Source organism: Diceros bicornis, chromosome 1, assembly GCF_020826845.1.
Source record: "Diceros bicornis minor isolate mBicDic1 chromosome 1, mDicBic1.mat.cur, whole genome shotgun sequence".
Classification (NCBI taxonomy): Eukaryota; Metazoa; Chordata; class Mammalia; order Perissodactyla; family Rhinocerotidae; genus Diceros; species Diceros bicornis.
Genome location: NC_080740.1, coordinates 21535021 through 21555983, shown reverse-complemented (window position 1 = coordinate 21555983; position 20963 = coordinate 21535021). Strand labels below are relative to the sequence as shown.

At 47.3% G+C, this 20963-nt stretch overlaps 1 protein-coding gene across 1 annotated transcript; it reads left to right on the top strand.

Annotated features, from left to right (window-relative positions):
* The first annotated feature begins 10086 nt into the window (after positions 1-10086).
* On the top strand, positions 10087-19375 carry GLRX (glutaredoxin). Its single transcript, XM_058533502.1, has 3 exons — positions 10087-10391; positions 16536-16655; positions 18257-19375. Exons 1-2 carry the CDS (start codon positions 10182-10184, stop codon positions 16647-16649), a joined length of 324 nt encoding a protein of 107 aa, XP_058389485.1. The 5' UTR covers positions 10087-10181; the 3' UTR covers positions 16650-16655; positions 18257-19375.
* Positions 19376-20963: the final 1588 nt, after the last annotated feature.

Sequence of the window (20963 nt, the reverse complement as noted above, 5' to 3'; positions counted from 1 at the left end):
AGTCCCCGAGTTATCCCCCAAGAGTCGGCTCCTTGTTTCTTGCGTGTCCTTCTGGAGATGGTCTACACATATCCAATTATATGAAGCCGCAGGAAACTAACCTGGACTGATTTAATTTCTCACTGATTATGACTTACAACTGTGCTCTGTGCAATCTCCCTTCTCTACTGGATGGGCAGAAGATGAACAGATTCCATAGCTTTCTGCTCACCTTTAGTTATTAAGGGTCTTGTCTAACCTAGTTTAAAACTCCAATCTTGTATCAACCCAAACCCCACCCCATCACTGGCTGGGGGCACCTGCAGTTGATACCAGCTCAAGACAAGGTTGACATAAGGGAAGCCGTATTGTAGAAAAGAAAAACTCTATTGTAACTTTGAATGACCTCTGACAAACTAACCCAGCTGGATATGCACCCTCCAGGAGCTCTAACTGCTCTGTAGATTTTATGACCCCTGCTTGTGCATGTACCTCCCAGCTGCAATAAGATGATAACTTTGCTTTTTGAGTTCCTTAGGGATGTGATGACCCCCAAACAGAAAATCTATGCTGATAGCCATCATCAGTGAAAACTGAAAGATCAGGTGTGGCACTCCCAGTCTGTAACACCAGAAGGTCAACATTCCTAACTCCCTCCCCAATAACCCAATGGCCTATCTAACTGCTGTAAGATTTCATGCCCCCTTATGATGGTTCTTTTGGACATGAGTCAGCCATCTTCCCTCTTGCTAGCAAGCTGTAATAAAAAAGTCCTTTTTCTCCTACCACTTTGCCTCTTTACTATTGGCATGTCTTGCGGCGAGCAGAAGGCCCCATGTTGGTCAGTAACACAGTGGGCACACCTGTTCCTTCACTCCTGTCCCCACTACAGCTCTTGGAGTGGAGAGGGGAGGCATATGATCAGTTCTCTGATCTCTCTCCCCCTCCTTTTTCAAGGCTGGAGCCTGGGAGGGAAAACAAGGAGAAAGGGCCAATGTCTCTTAACTGCTCACATTGTGGTCCTCTCTCTGTGAATGGTCACAGCTTCCTGGCCAACACTCGTCATCTGGTGATGCTCTCTGAGTGGCTGGCATCCTAACGCAGGCTTTTTGGGGCTCACAGCTAAGTTCTTCAGAGAGGGGCTCTCCCACACAGTTTCTCCAGTGTGGCAGATCCAGCTGCGGGTTGACCTCTTCCAATCTCCTCATCCTCCTGCTGCCAGGGTCTCCTCGTCCTGTGACAGGCAACAAAATAGCTCAATGCTGTCACTCTCCATGGTGTCCACTCGCCCCATGGGAAACTCACACATCTCTTCCAAGCCAGACCCTGCCATCTCTCCCATGGCTCTTCACACAGGGCAGATCAATGTATCAACAACCTGAGCAGCTGACCAACTGGCACGTAAGATCCCAATCTCCCTTCTTGCAGGGGTACTCCAATCTTTAAGAATGTTTCTCTTGGAGCCCTTCTCACTTGGCTTAGGGGAGGAAAAGGAAAAACTCCAACACTCCTTTCTAGGCCAACCAGGGTGGGGTGAGGTGGTGGGGAGTGCTTGCGGATGATCATAGGGTCAGTTCTATCATCTTTCAGAAAGCCCTAGAAAAGAAGTCTCTGCAGTTGTTAGCGGCTTTCTATAAAAGGTGCAGTATTTACCCTTCTTCATCCCCAGCTTTGGCCTCCCAATTCCACTGCCACAAGAAAGTCCCACTTAGCATACCGTCTCTTTTTACACAGATGGTAGTGTACTGCTGCCATTGTGCTGCAGCTTAATAATGTATCCTAGAGATTGTTCCATACCAGTTCACAGAAGTCTGCCTCTTTTTAAAAACATTTCATAGTATTCCATCATATTGACACAGCATTGCTAAACTACTGCCCTTTGAGAGAATTTAAGTTGAACACTTACTTGTCAATATTTTATTTTGTATTTCCAACAAGGGGATTCGCAAGAACTAAAGCCAATTCATAGACTGTTTTAGGTGAGTGGATGTCTGTAAACATAAAGGGGCAACCAGGTAAAAGTTAGACTAGAAATAAGATGATAACAGGAATGTCTAATCTGAGTTGTAGGGTGAGTTCATCAAGGTCTAGCTAAGCTTTCCGAGCCTTTATCAACTCTGTGGGGTAAAGCCTAGTTTCAAGGAGGGAGTGGGCACTCAGATATACCATCAGCCAGGAGAAACGTCACTGATAGATTTCAAGCAGAAACGTGCTCAGGTGTAGCTTCGGAAAAGCCCGGCCATGCGATTTTATCCTGTCCCCCATTCGGGAGCACTTTTTTCTTTCTCACAAGCAAGGCTGTGGTTGTATCTCATACGATGTCTTTGCACACATGCGCTATTTTCCTCCTCATCCTGGAACCATAATCCTGAAAGCATAAGTTGGTCCCTCTTGGCGTGTTTGTGCTGGGTGCGGGCATTCGGTTCCCCTCAGGGGTGGGCTCCACCCTCCTTGAGGGCCACTCGCTTTCCTCTCATTGGTTGGAATTCCTGCCTGTTCCGCGGAGGGGCTCAAGGGCAGGCTGGGCAGGCACCCAGCAGAATAATGTCCCGGCAGGGATGCAAGTGCACGATGGGGCTAGAGTAGATGGCCTTTGAGACCCCTTCCAGCCTTACACCAACCTCACCCTAAGACCGTGGACGTTGTTGGAGGGAGCAGCGGAGAGAGAGCCTGATTTGGGCTCAGACACACCTGGGCTCGAATCCCCCCTCTACCACTTCCGCTTCCTCCCCGGGAGCCTCGCAAGTCTCCACACCTGCCCGGGTCTGCTTCCCTATCTGCAAATGGCAGGGACTGCTACCTACTTTAGGAGGATATTTATTTACTAAATAAATATCGTTTTGATAACCTGCCTTGGGAAAAGAGGAAGTGACAGGGATGAAATTGCTGAAAACATTTAGGCATGGACTGCATTGAATTGTATCAAAGAAGTAGATAAAATGTTCTACTGAACCGCAGAAGCTGCTATCTTTTACTTCAGTGTTTTCAGCCTTGTTTGACTAAGCAAGATAAAGTTCCTATTGGCGGCTGACTGCTTCTAATAACTTTGTCCTAGGAGTTGGTGGTGAAGTCTGTTGGTTGCCGCCCCCACTTCCATTTTCCTCTTTCTCCTTCCTAGAGAACTCAGCGTTACTCAGGAATCCTCTCCTCCCCGACGTAGTCCCTTCCCTCTGGAGAAGCTAAACCATCTCCACTCTAGACATGGGCCTGACTTTCTCCAAAAGTGAGTTCATTCCATTCCTTTTGCTAATCTTTGGGTCAGGAATGAGCCTGTGAGGCAATCTGGACCAATAACATGAGGTGAGGTTTGCTGTGGGAAAACTTTGCAAGTGACCCTCTCGCTTCCCCTGGACATTGCTGTTTAAGATGAGGTAGCCCACCACCAGGCTGAGGGTGAACCCATCACCAGGACAAGGGCAGGGAGACGGAGCTGAGGCCACTGAATTATGCCAGCCCTGAAACTGGCCCCACTTGTGGACTTATGTTCTTTTGAATATTATTATTTAAGCCAATTTGAGTGGGATTTCTGTTCCTTGCAGCCAAAGGCATCCCTACAGATACAGGAGTGATTAGTACAGAAAACCCCTTTGCCTCTGATATAGCTACCGTGGGAAGGATGCACCAGTGAAAAGCAGACCCCTACTCTTGATGGTGAAAGAAGGTGCTAGACAATAAAATCAGAGTGCACATGTGGCACAAAGTCAGGCTGATTAGCCAACAACTGTGCTTGCTAGCCCAGAGACCTCAGCTGTCAACTGTACATCAATGTGCTTAGGGAAGAGGGACCCTGACCTTGGCGTGAGCATGTGAACCAGTTCCAGCCCAGGAGATAAGGGAACTCTGCTGGGGGAGAAGCATGGAAGGAGGAACGCCTTGTCTCTGCCACTCTCTGCCTCCTAACTTTGAACACAATTGTGTGGGGGACGGATGCTTGGACCAGCTGCAGCCAACCTGCAATCATGAGGGGAGGCCCAGAAGAATCTCAGAAACACCTGCCTGCAGCCCTGGATCACTGAGCCTCTGAGCCAACTTCCTACCTCCCTACCGCCCAATAGCCAAGAAAATGGACCCCTCTAATCAAAACCATCAAAACCAGTTTTAATTGGGTATTCTGTTACTTTCTACCTAAAATATCCGACTTGATAAACCTGGTTAGAGTCTGGGGCTACAAAAGCTGGATTATTATATTCTGCTTGTTCAGGTGATGCTCTGAAATCTAAATGGATCTGCTTTCCCCCCACATACCCTAGAACCCCTTCGAGGGAGTCCAAGTCACAGCCCAAGGGGAGTCATTAACCCTTCCTCTGTCACCACCACACCCACCCCAAAGGAGACAGGTATGATGTCCTGTGAGAGGTGTTACCTTGGCATCAAGGGCTGGGAAAAGAGAGAGACATGATGCTGCTTCCTTCTTGGGGCCCCGAATAAAGAGACTCCTAAAAACGGGCTTAGTTTGGTTTGCCTGACACGATTAGGTCAAGGAGAGGAGAGGAATAGGGGTTACTCCCTCCCAAGAGGCCAATAGTAAGATCCACATGTGGTGAAACACGTGGAAAGTTCAAGGACACAGTCTTGAACTTAAATGACAGCAAGAAACCTCAGTGGGACCCAGGCATTCTCAGGTCACCAGTTTCAGTAGGTGACACGCCATACCTAAACTGAGCTTGGATCTTAGAGAAAGAAGCACCAAGAGAGACATTCCAAATACATGGTGGAGCCTGTTGGAAAGCAGCCTGTACGCCTGACCTTGGTTGAACTTCAAGTCCTCCAAATCAGGGACGCTCTCCTTATTTCTCTAGTCATTGGGGATCCAAAGAATCTGTCTTTCAGAGCCGCTGTGAGGATTAGAGATGATGTATGTAAAGCTCCTAGTGCCAAGCCCGCCACACAGTAGGTACATAGTAACTGGCAGCTGTCAGTCTTACCAAGTTCAGCATGGAGCAGCCCAGCCTAGAGTGGAAGGGGAGGAAACAGTCCGACCAGAAGGACTACAGCTAGAGTCAGAGTCAGTGGTCCTCTGTGGTCAAATCCATAGATCCAGAGAAAGCATCAGACAGGATCAGACTCTGAAAACAGGCCCAGCCACAAACCAGAATCTTCACATGACTGTGGTTGGAAAGGGCTGCTGTAACGTGGCCCGTTCCCGTGACCCCCTACAGCAGCACATCTACAGGGGTAAGGGCGGCTGTAAGTAGTCTGGGAAGTCTTGAGGGCAGCTCAGACCCCACCACCCACTGAGCTGCCCCTTTGCACCATTTCAAGCCTTGTGGAAGCCAGGACTGGTCCCAGGGTGAGCCTTGAAGGACACTGAAAGGTTTGCCTGCTCCAAAGCATTGCTACCACTCCTTAGAGCCCTTCTCTGGGCAAACTGCGTTTAGGCACGCCTTGTGTTACTTGGGAGGTGTGATAAAGTCCTTAATTCATCAAATATTTACCTGCAAATCTACTCATCCTTCAGATATACCTATTATGGTTCCTCCCTGCCTGTGCATCAAGTCCTCACTCTTTAGCTTGGTAAAGGACACCACGGATCTGCCTGCTCTCCAGCTCTCTCTCTCCCCTCTCCCTATCCACACGCAACTACACTCAACACCACACGCCGTTTATGCCATCCCTGCTTTTCCTGTCCCCTCTGCCTGCAGTGCCCTTCCCCACTTTGTGGACTCACAAACATCTCATTTCTCAAGACTCGGCCTAGCTCACCTTTGTCAGCCTTTCCCTAAGCAGCCTCCAGGTGGGAATGAGCACTCTCTTTGGGTTCCTTTAGTGCCCATATGCACTTCTATTATACTACCTAGAAAACGCTATAACACTGTGTCCATTTTCCATGTCTGCATCCCCCAGTAGACTGTAAACTCCTAAGGACTGGGGCTGCATGTGACTGATCCCTGTGTCTGGCTCAAAGTAGTCGATTAATAAATGTTTGTAGGATGGATGCATAGGTGGATGGATAAGGACCAGTGTGCATCTGGGCTCTGGTAATACAGGGATGAAAGCCCTATCCCTGCCCTCAAGGGGCTCACTGTAGATGACAGAAAAAGAATAAAAAAGAACAATGAAATGGGATGAGTCAAGGCACAGCATGCTGTGTGAGCTCAGCTGAGGGCACCCACTCCAGTGGGGAAAAGAGGTACGTGTTCAGGGGTACTTCCTGGAGGAGTCAACACATGATCTGGATCAGCAGGAGTCAGCCACACAGAAATGAGGGGGCGGCACTCTAGGGAGAGAGAGCAGCAAGTCCAAAGCAATGAAGGTACGAGCAGCAGGAGTGTGGCACCACTCAGACTCTATACAGCTGGAATAAATATATTCCAGCTTTTATATGGGATATAAAAGGCGGTGATACGGCTAAGGAGGAAGGGAGGACTGATCATGGGGGCCACATCCCCACTAGGGAATCTGGAGTTCATCCTAGCGAAAAATGGAAGGCTTCTAAGAAAAAGAGAGACCACGACAGGATTTGCACACATAAAGATGCCCCCAGCAGCAGTGTAGGGCCAGGCAGTGAGGCCAGGGTGGAGGTTCTAACAAGATCTAGCGGAGAGCTGCTGAGAGCTACGCCAAGACAGACAGTCAGGATGGAAAGGGTGTTCAGACTGCGGAGGTACTTAGGAGGCAGAAGTGTTAGAGTTTGGTCACTCTGCATAAATAACAGCAGGGGGCAGGGGAGGAAGGGGCAGTAAAGATGCCTCCCAGGTTTCCGCCCTGGCAGACAGGGTAGATGACAGTACTCATGGGAGGATGAGCAGGTATGGAAGAGAGAGGAGGGTGGCTTCAGTTTTGGTCACACTGAGGCTGAGATGCCTGAGGAACCATCAGGCGGGTCTTCTCAGTAGGCAGTGAACTAGCCATCCATGGGGCTTAGGAAAGAGGTCTAGACAAGACATATAAATATGTACTCATCAAGAAAAAGGTGATAGCTGGGGCCACATGTGCAGATAAAATCTTTCAAGGAGGTGTGTGCACAGTGAGAAGAGGATCAAGCCCTAGGATATACCATGTATGTAGGCAAAATTCCTGAGAAAGAGGCTGAGACAGAATACCCAGAGATACGGGAAGAATTAGAAGATCAAGCTGCAGATGATGTTGAGAAGAAGAGAGCTTCAAGAGGGGGACAGTGATCTACAGTGGATCTGCACAGTGGATTTCTACAGAAATCCTGCCAAGGGGGCAAGAAAAAGCCTGAAAAAGCTTCATTTGTGGCCAAATTTTCCCAGCCCTCATCAGCCTGTGGGTACAAATGAGATTACATTAATAGTAATAACCTATATTTCACACATATCACAAGCTTGTTGCCTGCATAGCAGAATCTCCACTCCCTTAAAAAAAAGTCCTTGCTTCCCTTTATTTCTGGGAGTGCCTGGGGGTGTCAGCCCAGGAAGAGTCCTCACGTGCTCTTCCAGACACAGCCCTCTTGATGTCCACAGCACTTGAGGACGGGGCCTTCCTCCAACCCCCCTGAAATGCCCCTCAGATCCGTGGCTTCCGTCTCCTGATGGGCCAAAACTACAAACCTTCATGATGTCACTGAAGCAGGGTATTCTATGCTCTGAATTCTTCACTGAGCTGAAGCCACGGCATTTTCTGAGAAATGCAGCAGATGCCTCCTCTCTGCCATCTGTTTGTGTGCCATGTCTCACATAGTCCCTCATGAAAATGTCCTCTTCAGCTTGTGTCCTGCGGCCATCTGTCCTAAGGCTGCAGACACCAGTCCCGGGGGCTGAGCTGTAGGACAGACGAGAGAGTCCCCCAGTACCCCAGTCTCTACCCCAGGTACCCAAACCCCCAGGGACCTCTCTGCAAACAGGTCCTGTAGGAGGTTCACTCCACCACTTTACCAAAAACTCCACACCCACACTTCTGAGTTAGTCTCCGGCAGGACACCTGGCTGCAGGGTGATTCAGCAATGTAGAAGTCGTAGTTGATGTTGGCCAAAGGACTTGCAGCAGAACGGGTGATAAGCAGGTCAGACTGCAATGAAGTGAGGAGAGTGGGAGGTGAGTGAAGCGCACAGAGCAAACAGAACAGCGGCTTTTGTGAAACGTGGCTGTTAAGGAAAGGGCAAATGTAGGAAAACAGGGCAAAGGAGATGGAAGGTGCTGGTGATTTTTATCAAGGGAGAGTGGGGAACATTGTCACACGCTGAGGAAAAAGAGCCAGCAGAGAGGGAGAGTTGAACCCCAGGCCCTAAGAAGAGAAAGCCTCTGAGGGAAGAGCCAGGTACCAGGTGTGCTGATGAACCTTGGGCCTGGTGAACAGAAGGCGGCAGCTCTGAGGGCGCCGAAGAGACCCTGGGCCTCAGGTGGGGCCTGGCCAGGGGAGTCCAGGATAAAGAAAGAAAACGAAGAGAGGTGACATGGACTCTGCCATGAGCTTATTCAGGAGGAAAGTGAAGCTGTGGGTTGGGAAGTCCCAAGCCCTGACCAGGACCAGTTGGCTCAGGCCTCCTGGCTTTACAACATTCTTTTTGTTGACAGAGATCTCACTTATTAGCTCCCTCTCTGTGACTCAGAATCTGGGTTTCTCATTTTGCCATCTAATTTTAGTAATAATTACAGCTACTTCCAGGAGTCAATTTTCTTTCTTTTTTTTGTGAGGAAGATCAGCCCTGAGCTAACATCCATGCTAATCCTCCTCTTTTTGCTGAGGAAGACTGGCTCTTAGCTAACATCTATTGCCAATCCTCCTCCTTTTGTTTTTCCCCTAAAGCCCCAGTAGACAGTTGTATGTCATAGTGGCACATCTTTCTAGTTGCTGTACGTGGGACGTGGCCTCAGCATGGCTGGAGAAGCGGTGCATGGGTGCGCGCCTGGGATCCGAACCCGGGCCGCCAGTAGTGGAGCGCGCGCACTTAAGCACTTAACCGCTAAGACACGGGGCCAGCCAGGAGTCAATTTTCTTTCCTTCTCTCAATCACACTACACTGGGGATTCCACCCACATGACAACAAATGGAGGCGTCCAGCTCTGGCCTGGGCCCCACCTCTCAGGAGATACTCCAGTTTCAGCGTAAAACTTTTTCAGGAAAAGGATGACTCACTTTTAAAGGAGGTGGTTTTTCCTTTATTGGAATTTTCCTTTATTGTTTATTGAACTTACTGCACACAAAGTGGTGTACGGCAAGAGGGGGATAAGATATCTTATCTAGAACCTTGAACAGAAGTCTTTGCTCCCCCCACTAGGGAGCGTGGGCACCACGGGAAGAGCATCAGGTTTTCTAGTTCTACAAGCCCCTGCTTCAGGTCTTCGAACACTTGAGGCGAATGTGGTAGCTGAGTTATTACACCACTTCCACTCCCCAACAGTGGAAACAAAGGGTCACAAACTGAGAAAAAGACCCTCATGGAATCTGTAGTTTGAAATCACAGGGTTGTATTGGAATTTGCTTCCGTGCTAAACTGCTGTTCAAGGGTCACAAACGCAAAGGCTTATGGGGTGAAGAGGCAGGTGTCTGGAAGGCAGGAGCTAGCCAGGGGGCTTGTGATAAACTGAGCCACCGTCTGCCTGTCCGGAGGAGACAACAGTTACTCAGCCCCGGCTGCTGCGACAGAGCAATGTGACCTGAATTTCAGAGAGGTTGCAAGTCCAGATTCTTTTGTGAAATGTCTCGATTTTTAAATGTTGAGAACTAATGCCATTAAAACGATCACAACAGCTAACACCCACTGTGCAGGCCAAACAAAACGCCCTGGGCGCAACCTCAAGACGGAATGCAAAGTCACAATTTCAATTTCACTTCTAAAGAGATTTCAATGCGTTCGGTTTCTTGAATGATTCTGTTTGCGTGTGTTTTAAAAACCTGTGTCTCCGAGAAGGAAATAAAGATTTTACTCTACCAGGTCACTGCCTGCTCGACCCCCTCCCTGGGGCTGGTCTGTGCACTTTGTGCTTCCCCAGAGGGTTATTTGACTCTGCTCTCTGCCAAAGGGCAGGCACTCCTGAAAGAACTGAGGACAATGACGCCCAGGGCTTAGCTATCGATGATTAAATACAAGTGTGCATTCCTCGGCATTTCTAGCTGGTCAATCTCGCCAGACTAAAACGACTTGGGGACTGTCCCTTTAAAACTCGAGCACGCTACCCGACAAACTCCTCCTCCAGGGAGGTTCCTTTAAATGAGAGCCAGCTGGCTGGGCCTCCGCTTTACACTCGGAGCAATACCTGCAATTGAGGATTCCTCCTGGGAGGCAGCAACCTGTCAGCATGGCTCACGAGTTTGTGAACAGCAAAATCCAGCCTGGGAAGGTGGTTGTGTTCATCAAGCCCACCTGCCCCTTCTGCAAGAGGACCCGCGAGCTCCTCAGCCAACTGCCCTTCAAACAAGGGTCTTTGGAATTTGTCGATATCACAGCCACCGGGGACGACGCAAGCGAGATCCAAGATTATTTTCAAGAGCTCACAGGAGCCAGAACGGTGAGCCTGGGGTTTCGCTCTAAAAGGCTGGAGAAAAGGCTCCCGGATTCCTTTTGCTTGTCTGGGCTGTGAGCAGGGTCCGCCGGTGCCTTTCTCTAGGACACCGCTAGGGCTCCGTCACTCAAGGCGGCGGGAGGGCTGTGCGGGGTTGGGGAGGGCGCCTGAGCGAGAGGCTCCGGTGAACGGGCGGCTGGACCGCAGCCAAGGGTCCCCTCGGCTCAGAGGAGGGGCACCGCTGACTGCGTCAGGGTCAGTGGCCCGGCGGCTATCCTGGCGTCGTGGAGGAGTTATCTGGAGTCTTTGTTTTAGGCACTGCCGCGGCATGACAGTTTGCAGCTTGCAGGGCTGGGGGTGGAAGGCGGGTGGAGGGGCCCAGTGTGATCTGAACCTTTCTGTTAGTGAACAGGGGAATCGTGCGCACTCTTTCGTCTGTTGTCACACAGCCGAGCGGGATTCGCTGACCTTCAGTCTTTTCTCTAGGCTCTCTTTAATTCGCTCCTTCTTCCTTATCCTATCTAACTCCTCCCACTGGCAAAATCTAACGGCTTGTTCTTTGCCCCTTGTTCTAAATGACGAGATGTTTCCAGGCCTGCCATAGTAGGAAGTCCAGAGGCCAGAGTTCCCGCCTGGCTCTCACAGTGGCTTGCTGTGTGAGCCTGGGCAAGTCACCACCTCTCTGATCCTCAAGGACCTCCTTGGCTGCAAGACCAGACTAGAGTAGGCGACCTCTACATCCCCTTTGCCGTGAATAGAAGGAGAGACCCTCTAAGCACAGCTCTCCTTTATCTGAAAAGGCTTCCTCTTCCTCTGTGTCCATGGCTTCCTGTGGGATGCCCAGCCAGCCAGATTGCCTGTAACAGTTCTGGTGCTGGCTGGGGTGAGTGAAGGCCCCCAGCTCACCCAAGTTCCCTTTCAGGATGCACGTTCTAGGACATAGTGTTTGCAGAGGCTCATATCCTAGTTCAGTTTTAGTTTGACTTCCAGGGTTTTCTCTGGGTTCTCAGTGTCAAGCAGGGAGGCTGTTTCTCCCCGCCTCTCCAGTCAGCAATCAGCATTTTGGAGCAGAAAGAGGCTAAACCTGTTACCCTATTGCTCCCAGGGCCCCAGCTGTGAGTTGAGGACTCTTGCCTCTGGGAGGTCCTGGAGCAGAGGAGACAATGGTGAGAGAGACTCTTGCTGCTAAGCTGGATCACCAGCTGTACAGGCTGCCCAGGTACTGAGAAAGGGCAATACAAGCACTGCCATGGACCCCTCTCGGCCACTGGTTCTTGAGTGTTGCTGCACACTAGAATCACCTGAGGAGCTTTTTAAAAAAAATCCCAATCCCAAGTCATACCCCATACCAATCACCGTGTCAGAGGTGGGAGCCAGGCCTCAGTAGTTGTAAAGCTCCCTAGATCAAAGGGTAGAAACTTTCAGCTATAAGATGGATAAGTTCTGGGGATCCAATGTACAGCATGATTATAGTTAATGATAGTGATACTGTATTGTATGCTTGAAATTTGTGGAGAGTAGATCTTAAGTGTACTCACTGCATACACAAAAATGGTAACCATGTGAGGTGATGAATATGTTAATTAACTTGATTGTGGTAATATTTCATAACATACATACATCAAACCATGACATTGTACACCTTAAATATATACAAATTTGTCAATTATACCTCAATAAAGCTAGGAAAAAAACTTATTTCCTATCAAAAAAAAGATCCCCAGGTAATTCCAATTTGCCACAAGTTTTGGGAGCTATGGCTCTCAGCTAGGCAGCCTCTATTCTCCAGCAGGAAAAACAAACCTCTTCATGCATTCATTCAACAAATTTTTTTTTCATTTGTAAAGCAACAATTTTTCTTCTAGTGGTCATTTAAGTTTTTGAATTTTTAAAAATATTTTTCGTGGGTTCTTGAGTCCTAAATGCATTCCTCCAAGGGGAAGAATAAATCCTTTGAAGTTGTATGCCTCACGATCCCCAACAGTGAAGAGTTTATATTCGAAAAGGCTGAAAACTTGAGAACGGTTGCTATCTTACTCCTCCTTGCTGACTGTGCTGCTGTGCATACAGTAGGAGGCCAGTTGGACTTGACTGATTACAGGCACTCAGGCCTTCCATTAGCTGTGTACATGGAGAAACCTGTTTTGGTTTTGCTATAGCCACAGCTCCTAGATCAGTGCCTTCATTTATTCCTTCTCTAAAGCTCTTCCTTTCTTTATGTAGATCCCAGTCTCTGACCTCTACCATTTCCCTTCTCCTTGAAGAACTTCTTTGAACATTTTTTGCAAGGCAGATCTATGGGCAACAAATTCCCTCAATTTTTGATTGCGTGGAAGTCTTTATTTCTCCTTCACTTTCGAAGGATAATTTTGCTGGATACAACACATTTTTTAAAATTTTATTGAGGTCAAAATAGTTTATAACATTGTGAAATTTCAGTTGTATATTATTATTTGTCGGTCACCATATAAATGTGCCCCTTTACCCCTTATGCCCAGCCCCCAACCTCCTTCCCCTCTGGTAATCACTAGTCTGTTCTCTTTGTCCATGTGTTAGTTTATCTTCCACATATGAGTGAAATCATACAGTGTTTGTCTTTGGCTTATTTCGCTTAACATAATATCCTCAAGGTCCATCTATGTTGTTGCAAATGGGACAATTTTGTCTTTTTTTATGGCTGAGTAGTATTCCATTGTATATATATATATATATACCACATCTTCTTTATCCAATCATCAGTCAATAGGCACTTGGACAACACATTTTTAAGCACCTACTACCTACTAGGCACTTTTCCAGACATTGGAAACACCGCCAAGAACAGAACAAAAAAAACCCTCCTGCCTTTGTGGAACTTACATTCTAGTAAATACAATAAATAATATGTTAGAAGGTGGTAAGTGATATGCATTATGGAGAAAAGCTAAGTAGGACAGGGAAGTAGGCAGTAGGGAGCAAGGTACAGTTTTAAGTGGAGCCATCAGGGCCTTAGTGATTGAAGTAGATTTCTAAAGGAGGTGAGGGAGCAAGGCACACATTTAGGGGCAGAGCATAAAGGCAGTGGGAACAGCAAGTGCAAAGGTCCTGCAGCAGAAATGTGCCTGGCAAGGAGGCCTGTGTGGCTGGAGCATTGTGAGCTGGTAGGAGAACAGGAAGAGATGATGGGGTATGGGTTGGGAAGGCCTTTCAAGCTATCATGAGAACTGTGGCTTGTGATATGAGACAAGCAGAGGAGTTAGTTTTGAATCTGGCTTCGTTTTGAAAGGGTCACTCTGGTGGCTGTCGGGAAAAGAGACTATGGGAAGGCCAGAGTGAGAGTTGAAGCTGGGAGACACCTGGAGGCTCCAGCTATAATTCAGATGAGAAATGCTAGTGGCTTGTACCAGCGACGTAGCCAAGGAGGTGGTGAGGAATGTTGAGAAGGAGCTTTGAGTAGCTGCACCTGAGTAACCTTAGCGCACAGAAGATGCCGCCTTGCTGAGGCTGGGGCTGGAGGAACCTCCTCCAGAAGAGTAAGGGCCCTAGTATTACCACGCTTGTTTTTTTTGTGTGTGAGGAAGATCAGCCCTGAGCTAACATCCATGCTAATCCTCCTCTTTGTGCTGAGGAAGACCGGCTCTGAGCTAACATCTATTGCCAATCCTCCTCCTTTTTTTTTTTTCCCCAAAGCCCCAGTAGATAGTTGTATCTCATAGTTGCACATCCTTCTAGTTGCTGTATGTGGGACGTGGCCTCAGCATGGCCGGAGAAGCGGTGCGTCGGTGCGCGCCCGGGATCCAAACCGCTAAGCCACGGGGCCGCCCACCACGCTTGTTTTTATGGTGGCAGTTCTCTTTCTGCTTCTTGACAGTAACAGACTAGCAAGTTCCTCTGAAGAGGGGGCTGGGGCCAGGAGGGGAAGGCACAGAGGGTGCATTTCCTCATCCTTCCTCAGCTGAATCAACAGTTTCCTGTTTTGTCACCACCGCCCCCCACACTGTCCTGTGCAGCCTGTGGTTCAGCTCCTTTTGGGGGTGCCAGTAACTGGTGGGCTTTAAGTGGTTTTGCTGTTGCCCAACTAGAGGGGGTGTGTAAGGGCAAAGGGGCCTTTCAGTTTCAGGCAAACCAGCTCCTCTGCCAGATGGTGTGCACACAGCTCCACCCTGGAGACAGGGTGATCACGTTTCACCGCCTGTCTCAGGCGATGGGGCTGTGGGTTTTCAAAGCCACAGCTACCCTGGGAGGAAGGATCGGCCGCTCAGTGTCAACCAGTGGTTTACAAACGTGATCCCTGGGGCAGCCGTGTCAGCTTCACCTGAGAACTTGTCAGAAACGCAAATTCTTGGGCCCCAAACCCAGATGTCCTCTATCAGAAATGTGGGGAGGCGAGTAGACATCGATGTAACAAGCCCCCCGGCGGTTCTGACGCTCGTCCTGGTCTGAGAACCCCTGTGTGAGGAGAGGCCTCCTTGCTCCTCAGGGCCTTCTCACCAACGAACTTAGCTCAACCCTCTGCCAACACCCTGGGCGGAGGGGGAGTTGTGGCAAGCCGTAGGAGTGACAATTGCTCAATTCTTTTTGAAAATATAGAAGTTCCAGAATGAATAGATCCTTATGTATTTAAAGCTCAGGTGATTTTTATCTCCTCAGGCAATGCCTTCAGCAGAAGGAGCTCTGCAGTATGATTATATCAGAATTACATTAGGATTCTGTTCAATTTACTGGTACAACTGACCACAGCCAAGTGTTTCTGGGGAGATAAAGCCAAAAAGCCCCCAACAATTTGTGGGGGGGGGGAAGCTTTATTTTCTCTAAAGTAACAGCCAGGACCCAGGGGAAAACTTCGGTTTCTGATTTCATCTTTCTGCCGCTATTCTTTCAGCTGTTGAAACAACGTTGCCTTGATAGTGCTTCCCCTCTGCAAAACCCACACCGGGCCACGTGCTGCACCTTCTGTGACTGAAGAGGACAGTGTTACCAGGCTTCCCCAGAACGCGGTCCTCTGTGTGCTTTCCCACTCCTGGGGCACAGGAACTAGCCACAGAAATGTGGCACAGGAGTCTTTTAATCTTGGCCTGAATTTTCAAAGCCCACTTCCACCCAGACCCCTTCTTAATAAAATACTGTAAGGACTTATCCAAAATAATTCAGCCCTTTTTCTCATCTCTCTTACTTTAAAAAAAAAAAATTCACTTGAATTATTATGCCTTCTGAGAAAATCAACAGCTTTGAAAATATTCTTACCTCTTTCTATCTCTCACCTCTCCCAGCCTTTCTGGTATGTTCCTAGAGTTGAGAGAGAGGACCTGCTTGCCTGACCACTCAGGTGGCCTATCTTGTTGGTGTTTCTTCACTGCCTGTCAGCCTTTCTGTAACACTCTTGGCCTGGAAGTTGTCTGGGCCACAGTGAGAAGACTTCCTCCTTCAGGATTCCGATTCTGGAATGTACCTAGCAGCAGGGTGGGAGCCTCAGTGTGACTGGAGATAAACGCATCCAGTGGGTGTAACGACTGGGTCAGTCTGGCTTGCCTTGGGTGACCCACCCATGCCAGGTGTGCAACCAAAGCAGACGAATGTCCTTCTCTCCCAGAGCTGCAGCACTTAAACATTTCTCGATGGGCCAGGGATTAAAGAAGGAGACTCAGACACCACCACGCCTTCCCCAGTTGAGCACAGAGCTCACAGCAGAGAAGGACTACTATAACAAACTGTGGACCTAAAAATTGAGGACGGAGGCCTAATACAAATACTTTTCCCGCTGTATTTAGAAACAAACTCCTTCCTGGTTGCCATGGCTCAGCTTACGGGCTCAGGTGTGGTCCCAGCTGCAGAGAAACCAGAATTCAACCCGGGTGGTCTAGCTGCAGCCAACCAAAATTCTTTCCCTGAAACGTGTTTCTGTAGAGGGAAATTTTTAAATCACTTTGACAAGTTGGACAATCTCGTGCACAGCATACCCAATTTGAAAAACATCTTGGCTTGAAAACATTCTTTAATGAATAATTTTATGCATATAACAGAAAGTTCTGACCTGAAAGCAAATACATGAGGAGGTTGTAAAGTAATTTGAAAAGGTTTGGATCATGGGAAATATTTAGAGGAAGGATAAAGTGGCATTCTTTCTAACCTAACAATTAAGTTCCTTAAGTCCTGGCTCGTTTGCTTTTTTAGGTGCCTCGGGTCTTTATCGGTAAAGACTGTATAGGTGGATGGACTGATCTAGCAAATATGCAACAGAGGGGGGAACTGTTGCCGCGGCTAAAGCAAACTGGAGCTCTAGAATAATTACAGGTGAGTGACAGGTGGGATGCTGGGCCCAGAACACTGGGAGACAGTAGAATTCTACTGCCATGTTTTATGATAACCTAGGAAGGCATTCTGGCTGGGGAAAGAATGACTTGGCATGATTTGAGGAATTGTGAGGTCATGTATGAGATTTCCCATTTTACAAAGGGATTAATTGTGTCAATGGGAGGAAATCTCACTCAACCTTCATTTAATAAATATCGATTAAGCACTTACCATGTGCCACACTCTGTACTAGGCTCTGGGAATATAGTGATGAACAAAAAGATAACATGGAACTTATTTTAGAAAGATAGACATCAAAACAAGTAAGTAAATAATTCCTCAAACAAATAAATCAAATAATGTGATGGAACATGGTAGGGGGTGGGGAGCAAATTTAGCTGAAATGGTGAGGGAAGGCCTTTCTCAGAGGGGCTGGTTAGGCTGAGACCTGGTTGACGAGATGGAGACAGCTACGTGAGGACGAGGCAGAAGAGCTTTTCAGGCAGAGGGAAGAGCAAGTGCAGAGGCCCTGAGGTGACAAGTGTGGAATATTCAAGGAACAGAAAGCAAGCAAGAGCAGCCCGAGTGAAGCTCAGTGAGGAAGAAGAGGAGTAACACGTGGGCAGGGGCCAGAGCACACAGGCCTTGGTAAGCAACCTGGATGATTCTAAGTGCAACGTGAAATCAAGGTAATTTTTGCTTTACCCGTGTTCACACTGCACATCACTTCAATCTAACTGGCTTCCCAAACGCCAAAACAAAGTTTTCTAAAATTGTAACCTAAAGGAGATCCTTGGCTCAATGGAAAACTGTAGGGTGAAGAACTCGTTAGAAAGGAACCAGCATGCTGTGGGGTCTGATGAGCTCCCCTCTCCCCCAGCTCTTGTTAGTGCTAGCTAGCATCCAACTCGGCCAATTCCACTGGCTCACACGTGGAGAGAGACCGAGTGTTTTTTTTAGTCAAAGGAGAAGTTTATGGTTTTTAAACCAAAATGGTCTTTGACGAGTATTTATTGTCCACTAATTAATAACTCACCCTTGAGCAATGAGTATGTATAATTTCTGGTGGTTACTCAGAACAGCAACAGAAGAGAAGTAAAAAAAAAAAAAAAAAAATCTGAAAAAATACAACTGAAGCCCTTGAAATAAAATAGTTAATATTACAAAACTTCTCATCACAATTCTACAACATCCTCACAGCAGGTGAGCATGGTGTCTGATTGGGTCAGCTTCCTGGCCTCACCCCATGCACTAAAGAGCTCAAAACCCACTTAACTGTGGTGCCAAATGTTTTCTATTCTGAAACACTTTTTAGCAATTTAGGCTTAGATGAAGAATGGAAGAAAACTAATGACATTCCTGGGAAGATGGGAAATACCATTTCCTCAACTATCTATGTTCGGGTGGCCATTAGAGTCCCCCATATTCACAAGTTTTCTTTATTTGCGTTATATGCTCTCAGTATTTTGCTGGCAACTGCATCTCAAGGCCATCTGTAACAGATTGTGTTTAAATAGCAAGCGTCAATTTTCTGGTGATGAAGGGAAATGAGGGGAATTTACCTTTCCAAGAAAATCCAACTCTGTGTTTTTTCCTGGCAGAGCTGACCCCAGGCTGATGTGTCCCCCTTGAGAGCTGAAAGGCATTGCAAATGATGACCGCACTTCCTGGTGGATGGATCTGGGGCTACCTTTACCCAATGACAGCAACTGTTGACTTAAAATTCTGCAATATGTTAACCCCCAAAAAAGGGAGGGGAGCAGCTTTTTCTTTTTTGACTCGGTATTAAAAATGGCCCAACTTGCCCCAAACCACAAGTATGAGAAGGTTGATGGATGTCTTGGGTTTCTTCTGGACCAGTCCTTTGGGTTCCAAAAGACCATGACAAGTTATGGCTTATAATTTGCTCACTGACCCAAACGATGTTCTCTCTTTGGCACGTGTTTCTTACTGACTGTCCTACATGATGTGCTGGGAATCCTCTACCTCTAAGCCAGTGTTTCTCAACCAAGTTTATCCCAAGCCCCTTAGGATGAATCTATAGTTGGTTTTCTGCTACTGCCTGAAAATGATTTTGTTGAGTTTGACTTTATGGAGTTTGTATTATGAAATCACTAAGTATTTTGAATGTGCTTTTTCAAACTGCATGTGTCTCCCTGGTCACCATCCCCACTCCACCCTACCCCTGTCTCAGGAATCACTGCTCTGAACCAGTGTTCTCTACCTTCACAAACTCACTGATCTCATAGGAAATGTTCAAAAATTCCCTGAAGGGTCTGAGGACACCATATGAGAAACTCCAAATGAAAAGTTAAGCACAGTTGGCCTTCCCTTGGTGCCCAGGGATCAGAGGTCCAAGTGCAGATGCTGTGATCATGTGTCTACACTGTTATATAAGATGGTTGTCCAGGTAATCCTGAACAAGTGCGGGTTAATTTGCTTAGATTATGAACAAAAGTAAAACATAAAATTTAAAACATTATCATAGGAAACTTGCAACTCCTTCTCCCAAGAAGGTCTGTGAAAGTACCCAAATTTGAGAAACACTGTCCTAAATGATTTTCTCTCTCCTTTTTTCCCCTACTCTTTGAAAACAAGAATCCCTCACTGTGAAGTTTGTTCCAGCATTGCAAGATTAAGTTAATTTCCTTCTGCAGTCTCTAGTGTGAATGTTAATTTCTTTTCAATAAAGAAGTACCCACAGATGACACAATGATCTTTGTCCAATTCTTTGCTATGTTCTCAAGACCTTAAGGAATGGTATTAATGTAAAATACACCAATGTAAAGCTTTATTTATGTTTTCCCCCTACCATTATAAAGGCACATGTTATTGTCCCTCATTGAGTACAAAAGGTTGATGTGATTTTTCGATTTCATATTGAAAGGACAAATAATTTGAATATATGTCAACAGTAGCCTATTGACTAATGTTTAGGGTTCAATAATAGCCTTTTTCATTTGACATTCCATTTTCCATTTCTCACTTAATACCCTTGTACTTTTGGCTTCCTCTTCCTTCCCTTATGGGCCCTACCACTCCCTTCAACCAGACTGCTGTGGATGATTGTGCAGGTTATGCACTGCACAACGCTATGAATGCCACCCTTGGAGGTTGTGTAGTGTGCAACCCGCACAGTCCCTGATCCACTCCAGTTCGCTTGCCTGCACTTTCTTTCATGCTTCTCTGTTCTTGGTCATTGCGTTACCTCCTCCTGAGATGCCCTTTCTTAGCCTTTGTTTTACTTTCAAACTCCTCCTTCAAGGCCTGACTTACAGACTATCCCCCCCTGTACCTACCCTCTCTTCTCACTGCCTTTTGATTAAAAAAAGCCATTGCCCACTCTTCTGTAATCCTAAAGCCCTCTGCGTAGAGGTACTTTACAATTCTCATCAGGTTGTGTGGTTGTCAATCATCTGTACTGGGCTCTTGCCAGATGTAGAAACACTCAAAGGCAAGAACCTCCACTTAAACATCTTTGTACGCCCACTGTCTAGCACAGAAGTCCTATTTTATCAAAGCAATACATGCATGTGGTTTAAAAAGCCAAACAATACTAAAAGTCTTTCCTACTCCGCCCCTCCCCAAACCCCAGTCCTAGCCACACAGAGTTTCATGGGTATTTAAGCCTATTTATAAATATTGTAAAATGTATTAGACATACAGAAGAGCGTATAGAATGCCTACTTCTATTTAAATTAACGCCCACGTATCTGCCTCCTGGGTTTAAGAAATGAAGCACCAGTATGCAGAGCCCATGATAAAGTACCTCAGAGGCCCATGTGCCTCTTCCCAGCGTATCCCCTTCCTCCCTCCACAGAGGTAATCACTAGCTCATTTTTGTTGTAATCATTCTGAGGCTTCTCTTTATAGTTTTACTCCCTAAGCAATACATTTTAGCTTTGAAAATCAACAGCAAACACCAACCTCGCTGTGTAAAGAAAGGGCAATATTATGACAATCAGATGAAGGACCCCAGGAGAAGATGTGCTGGACAGAGGCTCTGAGTCATAGACTGGCTTCAGCTTGCTGAGGAGCTTACCAGAGTGCAGGTCCTGAGTGTGTCCCTGGTGGTCATGGAGGCTGTTATGTGAACAAGTACCGGGCATCCCCCAGAAATACGGTCAATGGGAGTGGGCTGCTCTGCATTTTCTGCTTCCATGGCCCACCTCCCACTCTCAGGAACAGGTCAAAGCACATCACTTCTGTGGGATTGTGGTACGCCCTCGACTAGCCAAGTGTGTGGCATGGAGAACAGAAATGTCGTCAGCATGAGGCAAGCAAAGTACAGATAAGAATCTGCTTCAG